At 38.1% G+C, this 23,069-nt stretch overlaps 1 protein-coding gene across 1 annotated transcript in view; it reads right to left on the reverse strand.

Annotated features, from left to right (window-relative positions):
• Positions 1-23,069, reverse strand: part of LOC129094383 (gamma-aminobutyric acid receptor subunit gamma-3) — a 40,033-nt gene that overhangs the window by 13,615 nt on the left and 3,349 nt on the right. The window contains exon 2 of the mRNA XM_054602534.1: positions 15,103-15,170. Coding sequence (XP_054458509.1) covers positions 15,103-15,170 — 68 coding nt within the window. The remainder of the gene's footprint in view (positions 1-15,102; positions 15,171-23,069) is intronic.

The following is a 23,069-nucleotide window of genomic DNA, read 5'->3' on the forward strand; positions in this document are numbered from 1 at the left end:
CACACAGAGAAGGAGCAGCTTCACCTGATACTGAAGAGTATTGATTTTATCTTTAGATGACACTCAGTAGAAGGATTATGCTTTTGAGAAACACATCTCTGAACACCGTCGTTCATTCTTTACTTTCACGTTTATCCTTTTGTTCACAGGCTCCACATGGCGAGCTCAGACCTGCTGCCTCTCAGTGAAACTCTACTGAAAAGGTGGACGACACCATTATCATCGGACTGATTTAGAAATACACTGAAGACACTTTCAGGCTGCAGATTTATCAGAACGATCTGGTCCTGAAGAGAAAAAAGACTGAAGTGATCATCGACTTCAGAACAAAAAGATCAATAAAAGCACCTTTACTCATCGACAGCCGGACGATTACAACAACAGACTCCTACGGTTTCCTCTGCACACATCAGATATAACCTGTAATGGGAACTCCGACCAACAAATGCAAAAAGCTCAAGAGAAAACTTTATTTCCTGAGACAGTCTGGTCCAATGTCAGACAACCATAATCCAGAGCATCACACTTATATTTCACTGTTATTCTGAATGACAATATTCATGTGATATGGTCCATGTAAACATCATATTCCGTTTTTGATATTCTGGATTTGTTGTTATTATAATGGATCATTTTCAGATGAAAACATGTGGATATGTTGATATTCTTCAGGTTTTAGGGTCATTCTTTGGACATGTATACAGCTCATTACACTTCAGCATTGGCTTCACTCTGCAGAACCAGAGGTTGCAGCTTAGGAAACACACAATATATAAAAAGGACAAAATTATCACCAGGCTGTAATCCCCCGACATTGAACACTCCGTCTAACGAGCAAATCCAGTTCCCAGATGACCCTCTCCACCCGGCTCACTTTCTTTTTTTCAGAGCCTCCAGCTGAAGGTTTAGCTCACTAAGAGGCAGAACTGAAGTCTTTATTCTGGAGCTTCTTCTCCAAAGCTGTGCAGTTATTGCACATGGAGTTATGTACTGGATGTTCATTTATTTTTGCCTGGTCGACTTGTTATGTTCCATCTTTGAAAAACTACTAACCAAGATAACAGATAAGATTGAAGAAGAAATGATTGTGCCGAAGTTTGATCAAAGATTACAACAAAAATATAAGAAAAAAAGAATCAAAATGGAGTCAGGGGTCAAAACATAAATATGAACAATTAAGTAATAATACTGAAACTTTGCAAAACAAAATAGCAACAATAGTAATAAAATTTGACTCTACAGACTGCAGCATATCATTCGTTCTGCTTTTCTTTAGTAATATACACTTTATTTATATACTTGTTTTAACATACTCTTGTTATTTTATTGTACATTTTCAAATGTAAGTTATGTCTTATGTTATTGCACTGTGTTTCCTGTTACGCAATCAATCACCGAGCCAAATTCCCTGTGTGTGTAAGGTACTTGGCAATAAACAGCTTCTGATTCAACTGTCCACCAGGGGGCGACTCCTCTGGTTGTATAGAAGTCTATGAGAAAATGACTCTACTTCTCTCTTGATTTATTCCCTCAGTAAACATTGTAAACATGAGTTTATGGTCTCAATCTCTAGTTTCAAGTCTTCTTCAATACAGCATGATGTTCATTTAGTAAATGATGCTCCATTTAGAGTCAAACAGACCATAAAGCAGGGTAAAGAAGGTCTAATTCCTCTGTTATGGAAGGTAAATATACACAACTATTATCGCATATACACACAGCAGTAAGTTACTATTTGTTCTTAATTGTGACTGAAAGACATTCACTGACTCTACTTTGTAATCTGACTGGTTAAACGGTGGTGCATCTGTTCAGGCTCAGTGGGGAACTATGTGCTCACCAAACAGTTCTTAGGATCCAACGATACAGGAAGATGTTCTGTATTATGAAATGAATAATCGCTGCCCTCATCCGGCCCTCAACACCTTTTCAAACTGCTGCCAGCGCCTGAAATGCATTCAACCTTTTACCCGGTCTCTGCACCAGTTTGAATAGCTCCCCAATTAGAATGAAGGCTGTAATCAAGAGAACCACTGTGTTCTCATGACCTTTAATTTGTGAGGAACCTCAGCGGCTCAAAAAAAACCTCAACATTATCCAGGATTTAATGACCAGTGGAGGAAAAGTGGTGCAAATCAAATAATCCAACATGAGCTGAAGCCATCACATGTGGACACAGTGAGATGCAGATGTTTACAGCTTTGTTATATCTTGTTTAATTTCACATTAGGAGGAGATTCTTTCCGGCTGAAAGAGAATCGATCTTCTTCCTCTCCCCGTTGCTGTGAAGAAAATAGGTCTTTCACCTGAACTGCCTCAGAGGAGCTGCTATATTAAACCTGCAGGTCTGGAGCTACTGTATAAACTCTCAGTGAAATCAAAACTCTACAGTAGGAAAAGACCCCCATATGATAAAATCCTACAAACTAAAGTACAGAACAGATGATCTATTGAGACATGCAGACCTGATGGATGCTTGATACTACCTGGAAACACCAGCTGTATCAAATAAATCTTGTTTAAGTGGCAGAAGATGGAGGAGTACACTATGAGTGTTTTCTCGTGGATTACGTTGGCTTCTGTCGATTAGAAATATGTTTGAAAAGGGTCCGCAGACGTCCCCGTAGTGAGGAGGTGATGGTGGATGGGTCACAAAACACAGACGACGTGGGATTCACTGGTGATGATGGAGGCATGAGGTCGTTTCACGTTCATCATAATATAGATTGCTGCAAGTAAACGGGAATATTAGTGAATATTCATTCTCATTAGTCATTTAGGAAGATTATTAGGAATGTTGTCTTTTTCAGATTAAAACCCATAAACAGAATTTTTGGGCATGTAAACATAGGAAGTGACGAGAGAAGCATTTTAACCAAAGATGAAATTCTTTTAATTCTCTAAAAAAAAACGGCAAACGTGCAACGCTCATCGCCTCGAAATATGCGGCCCTCCCATTCCAAATAACTACAAAAATACGCTCAAGAGAAAACGCATTGGTTGACATGGAACCAAAGTCTGTCCATGTTTGTGCACTTTGTCTTTTGACTGTAGTTCTAGTTGAGGACACTTTTATTGCTGCAGATATAATATTTTAAACAGCAGAGCTTCCATCTTTGTGGCAATGATTTTGTGAATCCCCTTTCCTGTTTCAATGTGACAACTCCTCCGTGCACAAAGACAGATAGAATAACTTGACTGTCTTGCTCAGAGTCCTGACCTCAACCTCCACCCAACACCTGCAGGAGGAACTGGAACGTCACCCTCATTGATGCTCTTGTGGCTGAATGGGAGAAGATCTATTAAATATTCACATGTGGGTGTAATGTTCAGATGTTCACAAACGTTTGGCTGATCCACATTAAGATGCACAAATCTTACCTCAACAAATTGACAGGAGAGTGAAAACACTGAAGGTCTCTAATGAAATGTTTTCAATATGTTAAAGCCTGTAGAATAACGCTGCATTACATTGAAACATTCACATTAAAATGCCTGTTCATATCAGCAAAATGAGGATTCTTTTGGTGGATTTACTCACAGAGGAGAGTTAACTTTGCAAAACACGTGAAACTTTCATCCCTGACTCCTTATAATGACATTCCTACACAACATAACTGCATCGTTAATTACATGTGGAGCTAAACAGATTAGCTGAAGATTACATTTGCTTAACAGAAGTAATTTCAGTCATGTCATTGTTCATATTATTAATTAATTAACCACTTTATTCATTTATTGGTTAAATAATACTTAAAGTAGTGTTAAGGTTAGTGTTAGTACCCAACGTGTTCATGACTGAGCGCCCATCAATACTACCTGCTGGTTATTGGTCCAAACTGGCTAACAGGAAGTGAGAGCTCAAGATGGATTTTATAGAAGAAGAACTCGGACTGTACCATGTTAAGAAGAACACAGAGGGGTTTTCATTGTATTAGAGAATAGTCTGTTTAAGAACCATCAATTATCTATATTGTTAATATGTCCGTGTTGGAGAAATAATTAGAAATTGTTTTGTTGTTTTAGTGTAATCTAACGTATTGTCTTAAAGCCGGGTAGAAAACAACATAAGACATGGACATAAGAAGTGGATGTATTCATCGTTTTGAAGCCTGGAGTTTGGAGAATTGGCCGTCTCCATCTTGGCTTTTTGCAACCAGTGAACAGGAAGTGACCATATTTGGACTTTGATTATCAAAGTGAACATAAGAAACAAAGAGGGCAAATGTGTTCATTACTCATAGATGTCAAGCTAGCATGTTAGCATCAAGTAATTTCATTCCAAAGTGAGTCTGAGGCAGTAACTATTGCTGGATAGCCATCAACCTCTGGAGCGTGTAGCCACGTGGAAGACGACAGTCACATGCAACAGTCGCTCTGGCCGAGTGTCTACAGGAAGTTGGGACGTCCAATAAGTTCATGACGGACCGAATGAAATTATTTGAGGGATAACTTGATGTTCTGCTCCAACAGGAAGTTAGCATCACTGGTTCCCTCCACAATCAGCCAATGGGATTCTTCCATTCTGGATTATTACAGAAAATAATCTCTGTGTCAAACAAACGTTTTGTTCATCAAATGGACACCACTTTTATGATGTTTGAACTTATTTCAGACATCTCACCAGAAACACATTCAGAAAACACGTTGACTTCAAGACAACGGGACAGGAAGTGAAGAAATGCTGACTAAGTCTGATTTTAGGACTCATTCCTGCAGCTCTCTATTACAGAGACAGACAGAGCATTTGTTTTATTGATTGCTGTTTGAAAAGAGACTTTCAACAAATATAATAAAATTGCACCCAAAATAAATTGCCTATTTTAGCTTTAATAGCGACGTGCCTATAGACCAAAAAAATGTTGTTTATAGGCTTATGGATTTCCTTTAATTTCCACATATTTTACAAAAGTTTTCTCCCTCGACCTCACTTATTCCAACCTGAACTACTTGTTAGCTTTATGAAATGTACATTTAGGGGTTTCTCTTTTTTAAATGTCTCTGCCTCATGATTCAGAGTGGATTTACGTTTTAAAGGATACCGTTTGGAAAGTGAAACACTTAATTCAATCGTTCATCATTCTCTCCTGTCGACAAGAAGTTAAGTTGGGTCACACTGAACAGACTCCGTCTTATAATGGAATATTTCCCCATCAGATTTTTAAATCATGCGGACGAATAAGGAACATTACTCATGATTGAAACTCTGCACATGGCTTAATGTGGGCTCTGATATGTGGGGAATTATTCTGCCTCAGTTTACTCGATGTTACGAAGCCTCCTACCACGATGACACCACCACTCTGAGCTGACGCAGGGATGCAGATTTTAAATTTGTGTGGAAACAGAGCGGAGGATTATGCCACTGACCTTCATCTCTCCTCATGAATATCAGATTTTATTAATGGTTTTTTGAGAATCTTATGGATGAACCTTAGTCCACACAATGTTTTCTGGTGTGGGTAGGATATCCCAAATCATCACATTCTGTATATACTGATATACTAGTTAAATACCATTTCTAATGATTACACTGCGTGGAATTATGTTTAGTTTTATTTTATATTAAATGGCAGTGAGGAACTTTTATCTGGTCCTGAACCAGTCTCAGTGTAGTCCTGATCCTCTATAGACCTCCATCAGTAACCAGACCATCAGAGAGAAGATCGTCTGTTTCTATAAAGTTATTCTTAAAGCTCGTCATCGGAGCCACCGGGTCGGATTCTGGAGAAACCAGATGAGATCATGAAGGTTCACCAGAAACTCCTTCAGCTCAGAGACCAGTCCACCGTGGACAGACCCAGATCCAGCAGAGACCAGTCCACCATGGACAGACCCAGATCCAGCAGAGACCAGTCCACCGTGGACAGACCCAGATCCAGCAGAGACCAGTCCACCGTGGAAAGACCCAGATCCAGCAGAGACCAGTCCACCGTGGACAGACCCAGATCCAGCAGAGACCAGTCCACCGTGGACAGACCCAGATCCAGCAGAGACCAGTCCACCGTGGACAGACCCAGATCCAGCAGAGACCAGTCCACCGTGGACAGACCCAGATCCAGCAGAGACCAGTCCACCGTGGACAGACCCAGATCCAGCATCTTTGTTGTAACTTTAAGTAAAAACCTTAAATCTTCATGCTATTTGGTATTCCTGTATTCAAGTATTTCTTTCTCCAGTAGATTTGGAAGTTGCAGCATTTCTAATGTGAACACAAGGACTTTTTTTCTGCTCTGCAAACCTTTTTACTGAACAGAGAAGAACTTAACCTCTTTTTTAACACTATTCTGTTATAATTCTTTTATCTTTCTGCTTCGTTCTCTGCAGCTCAAGGTAGAAATAACACATTTGCACACATAATAAATATTGAGAACATACACATTTGAACATCCTAACCAAATAAACATAATCCTGGTGTTTTAAAGTAGATATTTCACTTCCCAAAGCCCAGTACCAGTCACTGAACCAGATACTGTAAACTAGGACAAAGTGTGGCTGGCACTTTATGATTATGCAGCAGAAGGCCTCCAGTACAGACTGTTTCTGTCCCGGGCCCTGAGACGTCTTGTCATGTCCCTTCGTTGGCTCCAGGTCTCTCCTTGTGTCCTCATTAGCTAAAGGTCGTCGGAGACGAGGAGACAAACTTTCATCGTCCACCTGGTGTGAGCTGCTGTGTGAACACGAACAGGACGTCACTGTGCTGTTCCTCACTTTATTTTGAAACAACTTTCATCTACTCTACTGTGTGAAATACTTAACGGGTCCAAACCTTTTTAAATAATAATAATTATATATAATATTTCCACTTGGCACATTCATTGTGAATTCTAGCAGCCGTGCAGTGCATTCTGGTAGCGCAGCGTTTCGTTTTGACCCGTAAATAATAAAAGGAAAGTAAAGTCTCTCATTGGTTTATGGACTGATGTTTTGAAGCCTCGAGTTCGCCGTCGCCATCTTGGATTACAGCCTACGCCATGTTTTTTGCCCTGCAACCAGTGAACAGGAAGTGACCATATATGGACTGAGGAGGAGTGACATAGAGACGCCGTATACGTCTCTGGTGTGGACCTGTCAATCAGTGTGTAGCCCCGCCCTAAAGCATCCCCTGCTTTATGGTCTGTTTGACTCTAAATGGAGCATCATTTACTAAATGAACATCATGCTGTATTGAAGAAGACTTGAAACTAGAGATTGAGACCATAAACTCATGTTTACAATGTTTACTGAGGGAATAAATCAAGAGAGAAGTAGAGTCATTTTCTCATAGACTTCTATACAACCAGAGGAGTCGCCCCCTGGTGGACAGCAGAGAGAATGCACATGTTTAACACACATGAAGCTTTGACTTCCGTTTCTGATTCTCATCAAGCGCCATCAAACTCCACCCTGAATAATTCCTTTTTGGCAAATATCAAACACAGAATCTGCTTTATGCAGCGTTGCCACTTTTCTAAAGAGCAACCAGCAACAAAATGAGTCCTTATTTAGACCATCAGGGAAAAAGCAGGAAATGTATGATCTTATAAACAATCCCAATGCCTGCTCCTCAGTGAAGTCACAGTCCACGACTCTCCTTCCAACAGCTCATGATCTCCACATCCTCTTGGTGAAAAATCAAAAGACCAACAGTTAAAACGTTAAACATGCTTCTTCGGCTCCGTTAATGTCTGTCTACAACAGGGAAACAGACTGAGGATGCTCGGTACTCTGGACACAACGGGACCATAAACATGAACACTGGTAGAACAGGAAAGATATATTTGTAAGTTCATTACATGCTGATTGAACCACAACAGCAGCATATTAATATTCAACTGAGATCTGTTCTGTTTATAGCGTCAGAGCCTCATTATGATCCTCATGCTGATGAATTCATTACACAAATCTTACAGCCAGTAAAATAAGGAGGCTTATGAGGTGAAAACATACTTTTTTGTATCTGAGCCATTCTGTGACTACGTTGAACCAGCTGACCCACCTAATGAATCAACATTTATTATGAAGTGAATAAAGAACATGTTGTCTACCACAGCAGGCATGAGCCAAACAATTAGCCTCCAGTCAGCTGTTCATTTCAGCAGCATTACAAGAATAAATAGTAAAGTTAGAATTAACAAAAAAAGTTAAGCATTTAAAAAAAAAAGCATAAAATGTGCCGTCAGCATTAAAAAAAGTTACGTTAGCATAAATTAGTGACACTAGCAATAAAAAAAAGTTACTTCAGTATGAAAAATAACGTTACCATTAAAAAACAACGTTAGCATAAGAAAGTAACATTAGCATAAAATAAGTTGTGTTTACATAAAAAAAGTAATGTTTGCGTGGAAAAGTAATGTTTCTAATAAAATAGGTAAAGTAGTGTTAGCATGTAATGAAATCATGCTGCTTCCACTGAGATCTGTTCTGTTTATGTCATTAGAGCCTCATTAAGATCCTCATGCTGATGAATTCATTACATGAATCTTCCAGCCAGTAAAATGAGGCTTATTAAGGGAAAACACACTTGTTTTTTTCTGCCTCTCAGCCATCTTGTTACTAAGTTGAACCAGCTGACCCACTAGTGAGGAAACATTTATTATGGAGTGAACAATAAAATGTCAAGGCGGTTTTCTACCACAGCAGGTACGAGCCAAACAATTAGCCTCCAGTCAGCTGTTCATTTCAGGACTATTACAAATGGATATTGTGCTGCGAGCTGAAGAAAAACCAAGATGTTGCAGTCATCCTGCCAGCAGCTCGCTAACGCAGTGGGGAAATGAACTGGCATGAATATTGTATTTCTCTGGGTTCCCAGTGTGTGAGCTCTCCACAGGGTGAGAATAGCATCGGGGGCCCCACCGGCTCCGGCCTCTGGTTTGGCAGGGATTCCTGGATTACCAGGTTGCCTTGGACACTACATGACCCAGGAGTGTAAAAATAGGTTCTTCATAATGACACGGAGGATGCCTCTCTCCGACTTAACATATTGTTCATTGCTTATTAAAACATAGCTCAGCTTATTGTTTTCATCTAAATGGGTCATTCGTGGTGCTTCACCATGCCTGAAGAGAACATTAAGAATAGACAGGTTTCCCATTTGCAAACAATCCAGGATGTGTGAGCAGCAGGAGGTAGAAAAAACAACGTGGGAGCTTAACTACGGACAATTTCAGAATTTAGAAAAGAAGCAACTGGCTTGAAACAAAAAAATAATAGTTTAAAAAGGTAAATTTATATGCAGCATTTTTGTAAAACCTTAACATACAGTATATCCGTCTTAGCCTGTTGACACATGGAATTTGAGTGAGAAACAGGCAGAATACACAGTTAGCTCCACAGGTGATGAGAAATGAAAACATCAACTAGCAGCACAGAAGCTTTGTCTATCAAGAAAGTAATGTTGGCATAAAAGTAAAGAAATGTTAGCATAAAATAGTAAAGTTAAAATCAACAAAATAAAACAAGCATTAAAAAGTAAAGTTGTGTGTGTTGTTGGCATTAAAAAAAGTGATGACTTAAAAAGTAATGTTTGCATTAAAAAGTATTGTTAATATTAAAAAGTAACATTAGAATAAAAAAATGTAAAAGTATAGTTAGCATAAAAAGTAACGTTAGCATGAAAAAGTAATTGTAGCAATAAAAAGTAACGTTAGCATAAAAAAGCAACATTTGCATTAAAAAGTACTGTTAACCTAAAATATATTAATGTTAGCTTACAAAAGTAATGCTACTATTAATAAGGTAATGTTAGCATTTAAAGAAATTGATGTTCATATAAAAAAAGTAATGTTTGCGATAAAAAGTATGGTCAGCCTTAAAAAAGCAATTTTAGCGGTAAAAAAAGTAACGTTTGCATTGAAAAAACAACGTTAGCAATTAAAAATAAAACCTGCTGCTCAAATTAAGAGCACATAAATCCTGCTGTTTACACAAAATATACCTGATTACCAGACTGAAGAATTTACATAAACCAATAGTAGAACTCCACATCACCGAGTTCTTTGCAGAACTGTCCCCCTTCAAGTACTCTACCCTCATATGAAGCTAATAGCTAATTCAGTGCTAACCGGCCATAAGATAATTAACATTTTCCACCCATTACTTTTGTGATTTGTACAGTTTAAGTTAACATTAGCAACTTTTCATGTTGATGTAAACAAATCGGTGATTTTGGTTTGTTTTCTACCCGTCTAGGCAGTTTGTTACTTTCTTTATTCTTCTTGAGGAAAACTTCCACCTTTTTTGGGTCACCTCATCTTTAATCTAATTTGTTCTGTGCTCCTAGGTTGTGTTGTGTAACATCCAGCCATTAAATAAATTGAAAATCCATGCAAATGATGGCGGCTAATTCATTTACACACAGGTGTGGTGGCGTCATCGAGGCTGTGCAGACAGAAGCTTTTCCCTCTGGTGTTCTAAAACTACAATTTCATTATTTACCTTGTCTTCCTGCAGGCATGATCTATTAATCAAAGGCTTTTCTTAGAATAATCAGAGTTTTATGAATATTTTACCTATGTTAACCTGGTACACTATTCATTAGTTGTCCACCATGTTTTATATCAAAACTTAAAATATATGTATTCATGCTTTTTTGGGTGTTTCAGGGGAAACTTCCTGGTGATACACTGGAGATGTTTGACCTAATAAAGGTGATGAAGAGCAGTGTAGAACCTGTGGTGTCTCTCTTTGGGAGGAGGTTCGGCCTTCACATCCAGCTTTTGATTAATTTCATGCTGTGTTCTTTGATTCGGGACTCAGCACCTTTGGAAATCCATTTGGTCTTGAATACATAAGACCCTACAGAATAGTCAGTTAAATAACTACAGAAATAAGACTTTAATCATTATGTAATTCTACTTCATCAGTCTTCATTCCATACATATACTGAAAATAGTTTTTTCTTAAAGTTCTAAAAGTACAAACCGTTAAAAATAACCTTCAAAACTCTGAAGACTGAATATGTTTTTCAAATGTTTAACATCCTCTCTGTGTTTCTTAATGCACCAACAGCCAGTCAGAAGAAGAAAAAGAGGAGTCTGCTTTTAAAAGTTAAGTAATGAAACGGGTCAAACAATGAAGTGATTCTGAACAGGATGAACTTTTGGAAGAGAGATACTTGCTTACATGTAGTGAAGAAATGAGTCAATGAGAGCTCTTATCCTCACTTTGCTTTTTATCACACGAGATATAGTGTCTGTTATAGTGTTTCAAGGATGGATGGAAGGAAGATAGATAGATAGATAGATAGATAGATAGATAGATAGATAGATAGATAGATAGATAGATAGATAGATAGATAGATAGATAGATAGATAGATAGATAGATAGATAGATGGATGGATGATAGATGATGGATGGATGGATGGATGGATGGATGGATGGATGGATATTAGGGTGGGTGGATGATAGATGGATGGATGATTGATAGACAATGGATGGATGATTGATGGATGAAATGATGGATGGGTGGATGTGTTGGTAGCTCACTTGCTGTGTTATCCATTCAGGTATCAGTTGATGTCACCATTTGTTAAAGAACATTACATTACATTACATTACATTACATTACAGTCATGTAGCAGACGCTTTTATCCAAAGCGACTTACAGGAAGTGTGTTCAACATAGGTATTCAAGAGAACTACTAGTCACCAGAAGTCATAAGTGCATCTCCTTTCTTAAACAAGCATCTTAAAGCAGAAACCAGAGCAAAAGTATAGTGCAGAGGCAGATTACTACGAAAACAATAATTGCAACAGACTAATACGAATATAATAAGTGCTACAAACTACTACGAATAGGATAAGTGCAGTAAACGAATACGAATTCAGTAAGTGCAGCGAACTGATACGAATACAGTAAGTGCTACGAGGAAGGCTCAGGGTAGTACTTCTTTATCAGGTAGTAGAGGTGAGGTTAAAGATGGGCAGTGACTCTGCTGTCCTGAGGTCAGTGGGGAGTTCATTCCTCCACTGGGGAGTTCATTCCTCCACTGAGGGGTCAGGACAGGAAGAAGCTGTGACCGGGTGGATCGGCTGCAGGGACCTCTGAGCGAAAGCTGCAGCTTTCTGAACAGAACAAATCTCAGAGATCAGAAGACTGATGGACTCCAGCAACGTCTCAACTCAAAGCTTTCAGAATGTGGGCAGTCCAACTTATGACTAAAGACCTGGGACAATATGTTAGTGAGCTAATGGACACTAATAATCCCATTTCTTTAGAATTTTTTAAATTGAAATGTCCCCACACAGAATACTTTTCTCTTTGATTTTCTATTTGATGTGAAAATTACCTCATTTCTTCTGAGTTCATTCCTAAAGTGGCGGATTAATCACCGTCTGTCTCCTGGCAAAGTCATGACACCCAGAATTATACAGCGCATTGTAATTAGAAACAATACAAGTATGACATCTGATACCGTGTATGAATACTTCTCTAACAAAGGGGATTAAAATGAGCTCGTCATACAGCGGGGGTGTTGAGCGTTGGCTGTGCTGGCTCCCAGTACGTACTTAAAAAATGTTGTACTCATTAAAATTTAAATACATCACTTTAATGAATGTCATTTGAGTATTTCAGGAATACCAATATAAAGCAGAGGCATTTCTTAAATCAGACTGATGCAGAAAAGTTGAGACATTTACAAGCACAAACTAAAAAGCTTTATTTCTGTTTCTGTAGTCTCTAAGTCAAAAGACAAGAACACCTTCATGTTTAAAACTCTGTCTGGTTGGAATAAATCTACCTGTTAATATTCGATCCATATCATAATGTATTTTTATAATAGGATCAGTTGTGCATGTCCATTATGACATTTCTATAATTATGTCTTATGACTTTATTACTTAATGCTATCACTGACATTAATGCTTTTCTATAACCTCTGAAAGAATGATCCATTTTCCTGCTCTGTTTGAGTATGACATCCTGATTTTGTATGGCTTATTATGCCATATTTATTTTATTTATTTTATTTATTTTATTTTTTAATTTTAATTTTAATTTTAATTTTTAATAAATAAAATAAATAAAATTTAAAATAAATTTAAATAAAATAAAAAATGATTATCCTTAATAATGGTTTCCATATATATGACAGGATTAACATTACAGAGGAAGTGTTGTTTGTCCAAACCACAAGTAAGAAAGCATTTACAAACGATGATCTGGTGTCATTAGAGGTAAAGCATTTGGCTCAAAGTGTCATATTTTATGACAATAAAAGTTAATTGTAGAGCAAACAATGGGGCCTTATTGTTTGTTTGTTGGTCACAAAGCTCTGCGGAGGAAAAGTTTGTTCCCTCTTCAGATAATCTAAACCGAATGCACAACCATCAGGTGTTCTGAGAGCTGCAGAGCTGCATTCAGGGAAAATAATGCTGATGTCTGCTTTATTCTGTTCTAAAATAAAGTCCCTGAAGAGTCTGAACATTTGTCAACTGCAGACACAAAACCACTCTGGAGCAACGATGACGACCAGGTTAGGAACCCAAACACCCAAAGTACATGAACACCTGTGTTTTCACCTCATTATGCTGAGTAGACCTGAGAAATACAAGTCCTTTACTCCAACATTTTTATGATAAAATGATTCTTTCTTGACGTTCAGAATTATCTTTTAAAAGTACAAACATCCTACGTGTAATTCATGGCACAATTCAGACCCAATCAAATCATTATTTGTTGCTCACTGAGTACTACTGAACATGTTTTTTCATGATATAAGGACACATCGGGGACACCTGAATGGACGGGACTTCACCTCTCCTTATGGATTTAAAAGGTGACGATATGTAAATGTTGTGCTCATTACTTGTTTCTGCTGCCCCCAAGTGGCCAAAGAAAACCCGTCATTGCAGGTTTAAGTAGATAAGTTAACTCTTATCATAGCTCACTTTGTACAAAAGGGTTGTGTGAGGTTCAAAATCCAGTAAAAAGAAGGTCATGTTGAGTTATTGACTGGTTTTGATGTATATGATTTAGGAGGTAATTTCAATAGTATTTAAGATGAAGATTTAAACAAAGTTGCCTTGAGACGGGTAAAGGTATTTCATTAATTGAAGGGAAAAGCTGTTAAACCCAAAACGCGCCAGCAGGATGGAAAAGCATGTTTTCTTTAAACAGTCGCCAAAACAACAGCGTTTATCAAAGCCAGAAGATGTAAAAACAGGATCTCATTATCTCCAATTATTCATCTTACTTTCCTCCGTCAGAAAAAGCAGCCAAACTAAGCTTAAAATAGTGATATTTCATTAAAAACATTTTTTCTACATGTCTCATTTAAAATCTCGCCACAAATAAACCATTTACTTTAACCCAATTCTGTAAAAAACATTAAATTCTGAGCTCCTCAGTGAAACTATGAAGTCATGACTGATTCATCTGAGACCAACAGTCATGTGACAACAAATCTGTGAAACTTTGACTGAACTTCAGGCTGAACACAGAGCAGAGAGGAGAGGAGATGCTGGAAGTTCAATGTATAAAACATGTGGAAGCTCCATTTTTTCCAACATTGGTAACACTTGCAGACACTTGGAAGCATGTTGGATATATAGATTCTATTGTTTTAAATTTTTTGTAAAAAAATCAAAGAAATCCACTTGGGTATTTCTTTTTTACGATTTATGTAATTATTATAACTTTAGTTAATCTGAACTAAAGACATGTTTGAGTTCTCTCTACTTCTAGTCATCATTGTTCTGTTTCCATAGAGGAGCAGCACTTTATACTGAAGGAAAAACAAGAACACAGAGAGAGAAATAACCCAAAACTGCTTGGAGTTCAGATTGTTAATAGTTGAAGATATAACATTCAGATAGTTAAAAGCATTTCATCAACTGAAGTGAAAAGCTGTTCTACCATCTGAAGGCAGATGTGTGTGACAGATATTATTAAGAAGCTCAGCTCATTACAGTCAGTGATGCTGTCCTTCAAACAGACGTCTATTCTCACATAACATCATCTTTAAAAGCACAGACTCACTCTGTTCTGACTCCTCTAATCAAACTATGGACAACGCACCATTCAAAATACCAATCACATAGTTGAGTTTAAACCAGGCCTCATGGCTCCATGAAGACAGACAGCGCTGTGTAAACAGTGTGAACATGATGACTTACCATATTTATAGAGGACACCGGTCCGATGCTGTTCACGAATATGCCCACGTCTATAACAGTCGGTTTAACTGTGGAGGAATAAAGAAAAACACTTTTATTGATCCAAGCTGTTGTTTTTTGGAACACCTGCCTCTTTAGGAAATCAAAGAGCGGCAGAGTGAAGTTGGATCGATGACACTTTGTTGTTCTGAGTCCTTTGAAGAGTGAACCGCTGAGCGTGAAGCCGTCTTTAGGGAGGATCAAACGGGAGTCTTCATCGCATTAACTACCATCATAAAACACTAATTATCTGAGCAACAGGCCACACAAAGCCTCACGCTGTTGGACTAGAATACCAGAGAGGTGCACGGTGGTCCACTGGTCCTCAATCCCACTAATCCCTGCTGGTTCTCATTCCAGCCCACTCATTAAGACCTGAATCACACCTGGGGAGCCGGATGGATGCAATTAACTGATAACCGCCGGAGCTTCTATCTCTGATTGGACAGAGATGAAGCGCTGTGGTGGTCCGTCCCAAATCTTATTTTCTATCCAACCTGAAGGAAGAAGATAATTCCACAAATTAAAAAAGTCAAAAGCTCTTCAGCAGCAGAGCGGAGAAGCCAGGATGGACAAAGTGTCAGAATCATTGTTTTATAAGCAGTGTGTGGTGACAGAGTGGAACCTATAGATAACCATCAGTTCACATCCAGGCTTCTTCATCCAGTTCTGAAAAAAGAAGTCAAAGCTTCATGTGTTAAAGCTGCATTCTCTCTCCTGTCCACCAGGGGGCGACTCCTCTGGTTGTATAGAAGTCTATGAGAAAATGACTCTACTTCTCTCTTGATTTATTCCCTCAGTAAACATTGTAAACATGAGTTTATGGTCTCAATCTCTAGTTTCAAGTCTTCTTCAATACAGCATGATGTTCATTTAGTAAATGATGCTCCATTTAGAGTCAAACAGATGATACAAGATCATTAAAAAAGTGTGTCACTCTCCTGTTTGGCAGTCCTGTCCTTTATTTGCTAATTTCTCAATTTTTGAAAATAACTTTTTAAACATAGAACAAAAAAGAATTGCAAATTAGGCGCGTTTCCATCAACTGGTTTGGAGCAAATAAACTCTGCTACAGCTGAGTTTGATCAGAAGTTGGTTCTATAGGCTTCACTTTACGTCTGTTATCTAACAGTAAACAGAGTAGACAAAGGTGGAGGTTGTGTCCTTCATCATCAAACATTCTAAAACACTGCTGAAACTTGCTTTAAAACAAAACCATATTAGTCTCCCTCAGACTCCTCCCCCCTGGACCTCCCCCGGTCTCCCCATAACTCTGCTGCTCTCAATGATTTCATGCTTTCAGAGTGAAACTGTCATCTAAAGTCTGAATGTTTAAAGAGTCAGCTGTGATGTACTCTCCTTTACACATCAGTCCACATTACCTGTCGTCAGAGTCTTCACCTCAAAGCCAATTAAGTCCTCGTGAGATTCTCTCCGTCAGCAGCGTTGTGTTCTGGTGCTAACAGATGGCCCACTAGAGATCACCTCTCTAAAGCTCTATTCATGAGCACACCTGCAGACTGCAGAGAGCCACAGCACAAAGCTCTACAAATAAAAAAGATCTGCTCATGATGTTTGAGTAAACTCCAAGGCCTTTTTGCATTTGTTCTCATTTTTACATTTCTGTAAATCCCAGAATAATCATATAACCTTAGGAATGGGACGCGGCTTCAAACACTTCAAATATCCTCTTACAGGTGGTTTAACCCTCTGAAACCCAAAACCCTCTGACAGGATTGGAAAGCATGTTTTATTTAAACAATCGCCAAAACTACACCGTCTATCACAGCCAGAAGCTGTAAAAACCATCATAATTATTATATTTTCATCTTTCCTACGGTCCTTCAACACATCATGTGCAAAGAACGCTTCTGTCAGAAAAAGCAGCCAAAACAAAGCTTAAAAGTATGATATTTCATCAAAAACATTTTATTCTACATGTCTCATTTAAAATCTCAACACAAATAAACCGTTTGTTTTAACCAGATTCTGTAAAAAACATTAAATTCTGAGCTCCTCAGTGAAACTATGAAGACATGATTGATTCATCTGAGACCAACAGTCATGTGACAACAAATCTGTGAAACTTTGACTGAACTTCAGTCTGCTGAACAGGAGAAGAGGAGAGGCTGGAGAGAGAGAGAGAGAGGAGAGAGGAGAGGAGAGGAGAGGAGAGGAGGAGGAGAGGAGAGGAGAGAGGAGAGAGGAGAGGAGGAGAGGAGAGGAGGAGAGAGGAGAGAGGAGAGAAGAGGAGAGGAGAGGCTGGAAGAAGAGGATGTAGAAATATGAATAGTTCAATAAAAATATATAACGTAGAGCCTCCATTCTTTCCAACATTGGTAACACTTGTGGACACTTGAAAAAAATGTTGGATATATATTCCATTGTTTTCCTTTTTTCCTAAAATAAATTATCAAAGAAATTCAACTCTTTCTTTCTTTTTTATGATTGATGTCATCATAACTGTGTTATTCTGCACTAAAGACATGTTTGAGTTCTCTCTACTTCTAGTCATCATTGTTCTGTTTCCTTAGAGGAGCAGCACTTTATACTGAAGAGAAAATCAAGAACACAGAGAGAGAAATGTGACAGAAGACAAGAAATCCCCCAAAACTGCTTTTCTGAGGATTCAGCTCAGGTAATCATATAATATTAATTATTACTAAGAAGTTCCTACAACTCCTCTCCTCATCAGACTCCATCCACATTTAATCTGAATTCAAACTTCAAATTAAAAGTTGAATAAAAACCACAATCTCAAAGGTTTCATCAGGTCACTCCTAAAAGTAGACACAGAATTCTCTGAAAGTAATAATATGATCAGAAAAATAGACAAAGAAGAATAATAAAGCTGTGTTTTTATGATCTTATTAAACAGATAAACTGCTTCATTACACTGTTTCTAAAAGAGAAAATCACCATCAACAGAAGAGGTTTAATCTAATTCAGATTATAAAAGTGATCTCCAGTTCTTCATTATATGAAGGTGGACGGCTGCGTAACCCTGTTTCCTATGAATTACACTATTAATTAACAAGAGTAATTCATAATGTGACGTTCACACTCAATGAAAAGTCAGAATGTGGAGGCCAAACAAAGATGCTATTAGTCTAGTAACGGAGCTGATGAGAGATTATATTTCAGCCAAAAAAGTAACTGTCAGCTTTAGGATGAAAAGCTTCTTTTGTCTCTGTTTGACATCAAGGATCCATCATTTAAATATTCATTTGAATATGTTACTACTGTAAACTGCATGTGTGAAAAAGTTTAGTATAGCAACAGAAAGTATGAAGTCATGTTGTTGTGCCTCAATGTGAAATAATGAAGAAGAGATGGACCAAAAATAAAGGACTAAACATAAAAGTAGTTCACTTGTTTGTTCACTAATTTGTCCCTTTAGGCGATGAAGGTTCATCACATCTCTCTTCATTAAGCCTCGCTCATACTCACGAATGGCATCGTAGTCTGATCTCAGAGCATCAACGACGACGTTTGTTCATTATTCTCTGAAACTACAAAACTACAAACAAAATGAACTATGAAGAATCAAAAAGACAACGAGTGCAACCGAGAAAACGCCATAAACCACCCTCACTATAGAGAGGAGGGATTATAATCATCTATAAACTCATATCTCGTATTCATGGACTACTTTATTGTCTTTATACAAGAACTGTAGAGAAAGAAGTCAAGTATTAAATGTTTTATAAAGAAACAAAGGTTGAATATCCTGTTAACTGTTTCATTTGGCTGCAAAATGGTTATTCAAATTTAGATTTTTAAGACCTCCTCTTTCTAAAGCTTCTAAAAACTAACTGACCTTTTTTTTTAAAATATGTTGAGTTATCAGAGAAACATTTATATATTATCATGAATCATCAGTGAAATATTTCTGATGGTCAGAAACATCTGAAGAGGGTCACAGAGAGTCCAGTCTCTCAGCAGACGTTTATAAAGCGTCCAGTCAGGAGGAGGACAGAGGTCGTGACCTCTGGAGAGATTTAGGTGTCACTCTGGTGGATGAGGATGATGAAGATGATGAAGATGTCCCCAGAGACGTTAGCTAATCTCTCTCAGAATGAACGGATGAACGGAGCTGTCTCTCTGTTCTGGATATTTATGTCTTTTTGGGTGATTGTAAAAATGAATCCTTGTCAGAACACATTAGTCCGTCATCGTTATAGAGAGACAAACAGGAGGAAAAGAAAAGGGAAACATAAATAGTAAATAATTATAAATGACATAAATTGAGTTGTCTGTGTGAGAGTTTAACTAAAGAGAGTGCGTCCTCTCTGAAGGTAACTGTTCACTGAATCCTCTCATGACTCATCACTGGTCAATTCTTCTGACCTCAGTGTTTCTGACCGTGGTCCTGAGTGGGTTTACATCTCAGATCTTCCCACCACTTCCTCTACAGAACGTCTCCTCTGACAGGAACATAATCCATCTTTGATTTTCAATAATTCCTCATCTACAAATCACAAAGAGAGGAAGGTGGTGTGTTGTTTTTTCTACAGTGAAAGTGTTAAAATATATCAATAAATATTTCTTCATTATTCCTCAGGCCAAGACGAGTCCATCAAATGATTTGTATATGTGCTATGAATAAATTGAATTGAATTGTAGATCGTTTGACATGTTGTTATTAGATCTAGTTATATAGTAGATCTGTTGACACATAAAAATCCTATGTGATTCAAATGGATCTTAAAGTGAAGATTATTTGGTCATAAATGAATTGTTTCTTTGATCATGACCAAACTTCACCAAATGTTGGAATATCTTCCGAATCAACCGTTAAATAAAAAAACATGAGGCACCAAAAACAAAGTCTGGAGTTGGTAAATAAATAAGTAAAGAAAAATGGGGTGAAAGTAAACTGAAGATCTTGTCGGTTCTGCTACAACAAACATCATCGCTTCATATTGTTCTCTGGATTTATTCTCATTTCACCTGCAGCACTGGAATCAGACATCTGCAGCAGAAGACTAAACAGCTAAAACTGTAAAGGCAGCAAACACGGATTAAAAAGCTGAAGATGCTGTACTAGACACAAACACACCGACACGGAAACAATCTAGAAGCAATTTATAAGAAAACTAGAATGCGTGCAGAGGATGGTGCATTCAGGTGACCATACGTGGCAAAGAAGGCTTAAACAACACAGTGGCTGTTTTTGAGTTGTTGGGGAACTCATTTTTCAAATTATTTGGAAACCACTTAGATGCAGCACAAAGGCCCGACCTCTCAATGTCAAAGAAAGTGAAACAAACTGTAATGACTGTACAAACAGATTAAATAAAACCTCCTTTTTGGAGGTATCGAACTTTATGTTGACGGAACGTGTGCAGATGTGTTTTCTTCTTGGAAATGCGATGGTGTCAGGTTGTTGTAGGTTCTCCTGCCGACCTAAAGTGATGCAACGGATCATAAACTCACGGATCACAGACACAGATCGGATCAGCACAAAAGACGCAAATATAACTTTTAGATCCCTGATCAAGTTTTTTTTGCCGCTGATACAAATTATTGATCATTAATGATCCATGGTGTCAGATACAGATCACTTTGATGTTTGATTATAGCAGCTGGTCTACAAGGATCCAGAATATCATTTCATCGCTCTGAAGTCAGTAAACCATCGAAAATACTAAACGTTATACTTTTACTTTGTTATAGTAATTTATAGTATATTTGAATGAAAAAACATTATATAAGATAATATATTATATTTTTATTGATAAAAACGTCATTATTAGTGTTAATGATGTATTATAATCTGCTTAGAGCTAGTGTTAGGAAGTTAAACATCATAATTCATCTCTAATATCTATTTTATATTAATGTGAAAACATCTCCTTCAAACTACTGGATTTATTCTAGTTTAGCACCAACACTACATTTTACAGATTACATGTGAACACATCATGATGAGCCTGAAGGCATCATAATGTAACATCTTCACCTCAGTGAATAAACAGTGGAGGAAATGTTGTTTATCCAGCACACGTTTTAAAAAGTGAAGTGACTTCAGAGCAACGTCTGCCATCAGAGGAGCAGCACCACAACAAGCCTCATCATTCACTTATCCCAGGGTTGTGTTCAGGGAATAATAAAAAAAAAGGAAAGCTAATTGTCAACATCCTATTCATCATCGCCTCTGAAATGATCCCGTTAATCTAGTCAGACACAACCGTGATACACAGCAGAGCAGTCAAATACTGTGTGTGTGTGTGTGTGTGTGTGTGTGTGTGTGTGTGTGTGTGTGTGTGTGTGTGTGTGTGTGTGTGTGTGTGTGTGTGTGTGTGTGTGTGTGTGTGTGTGTGTCAGTGTGTGTGTGTGTGTGTGTGTGTGTGTCTGTGTCTGTGTGTGTGTGTGTGTGTGTCAGTGTGTGTGTGTGTGTGTGTGTGTGTGTGTGTGTGTGTGTCAGTGTGTGTGTGTGTGTGTGTGTGTGTGTGTGTGTGTGTGTGTGTGTGTGTGTGTGTGTGTGTGTGTGTGTGTGTGTGTGTGTGTGTGTGTGTCTGTGTGTGTGTGTGTGCGTGTGTCAGTGTGTGTGTAGGTGTGTGTGTGTGTGTGTGTGTGTGTGTGTGTGTGTGTGTGTGTGTGTGTGTGTGTGTGTGTGTGTGTGTGTGTGTGTGTGTGTGTGTGTGTGTGTGGTCCCTAGAGAAGCTTTAGTAGCTTTGTGTAAAGGTCGCTGTGTTTATTACATTTAGTTGCTTTACAGCTGAACACTACTCACGTTTCCTTTCGAATGTCAAGACAATTTCAATCAAACTTTTGGAATGTAGCGATAAATAAATACATAAAAACTTGGCTGTGCAAAAAGTATTTTGTTCATAAGTTTGTGCTGAAGGCGTGATTTGCTGTGATCTGTGACATTCCAGTAAAGGGAGAAGAAGAAGAAGAAGATGTGAACCAGAAACAAAACAAGTCTTCATCTAATCCTCGACTGTTCATAAGAAGAGACGCCGTCACCTTTAACTTACTCCTTGGTTTGTGGTTTAAAGGCTTCTTCTTTGTATTTTTGGCCGTAGCCATCTTTGTTTTTTTGCAACCAGAGGTGACACGAGAGGGTGGAGCTTATTTCAACTGAACGCTGAATAATACATTTTTCAGGCGACTTAAACATTACAATTAACTCTCATTAAGTAAAAACACGCTGAGAAAGAGTTAAATCCGTGGTCGAGACCTGTCAATCACAAGGAAGCTCGTATTGTCAGCCTGTTTCAAATGCTGTCGATAAACTAAAGTTATTGAAGGTTTAAAGTGCTCAGAATTTTTTTTTCTACTATTACAAAGTCCATCTGCTGATGAAGATCATGAGATGTGAATGAAAGCTAAATAAACCTTTAGACCACCTGTTTAAAAACTACAGACAGTTTAGACTCTACAAAGCTTTTAGAAATGACATAGAATTGATTCTGTCTATTATATTATTCTCTTCCTGTCAGAAATGAATACTCACTGTGGTCCTTTCTCACTCGTTTTCATGAGTAAAATAATGAAGAATAAAGTCCAGGAGAGAAACGGGAAACTTTTAACAACATGAACAGTTTATTTTAAAGTAACCTTACTTCCTGTCACTCTGTTATTTTAGGTCATAGCAGACAAACACTTCATTTCTATCATTTTCGGTGGTTCTCTGTCCAGAAGTCACTTCATGCTGTTGTCAAATGTTTAGCTGATAAACACTGAGCCATGTTTGTGTCTACCAGAGACAGTGAGGTCAGTAAAAGCCTCATAAAGTGTCCACAGGCTCCGGGGAACACAAACCCTCCAGATGTGTTACATGAGAGAGGACGGAGCTATTTACTGGAGTCACACAGAGGAGGTCAACCCTCTCAGGACGCCGTCAAAAGCTCTTTTCTCCACCTCTTAGTGACATCCTGTGTTCCATCACATGTGTTCCTCTCTGTAGGGCCACAACA

This window comes from Anoplopoma fimbria, chromosome 8 (assembly GCF_027596085.1).
Source record: "Anoplopoma fimbria isolate UVic2021 breed Golden Eagle Sablefish chromosome 8, Afim_UVic_2022, whole genome shotgun sequence".
In the NCBI taxonomy this organism is placed as follows: domain Eukaryota; kingdom Metazoa; phylum Chordata; class Actinopteri; order Perciformes; family Anoplopomatidae; genus Anoplopoma; species Anoplopoma fimbria.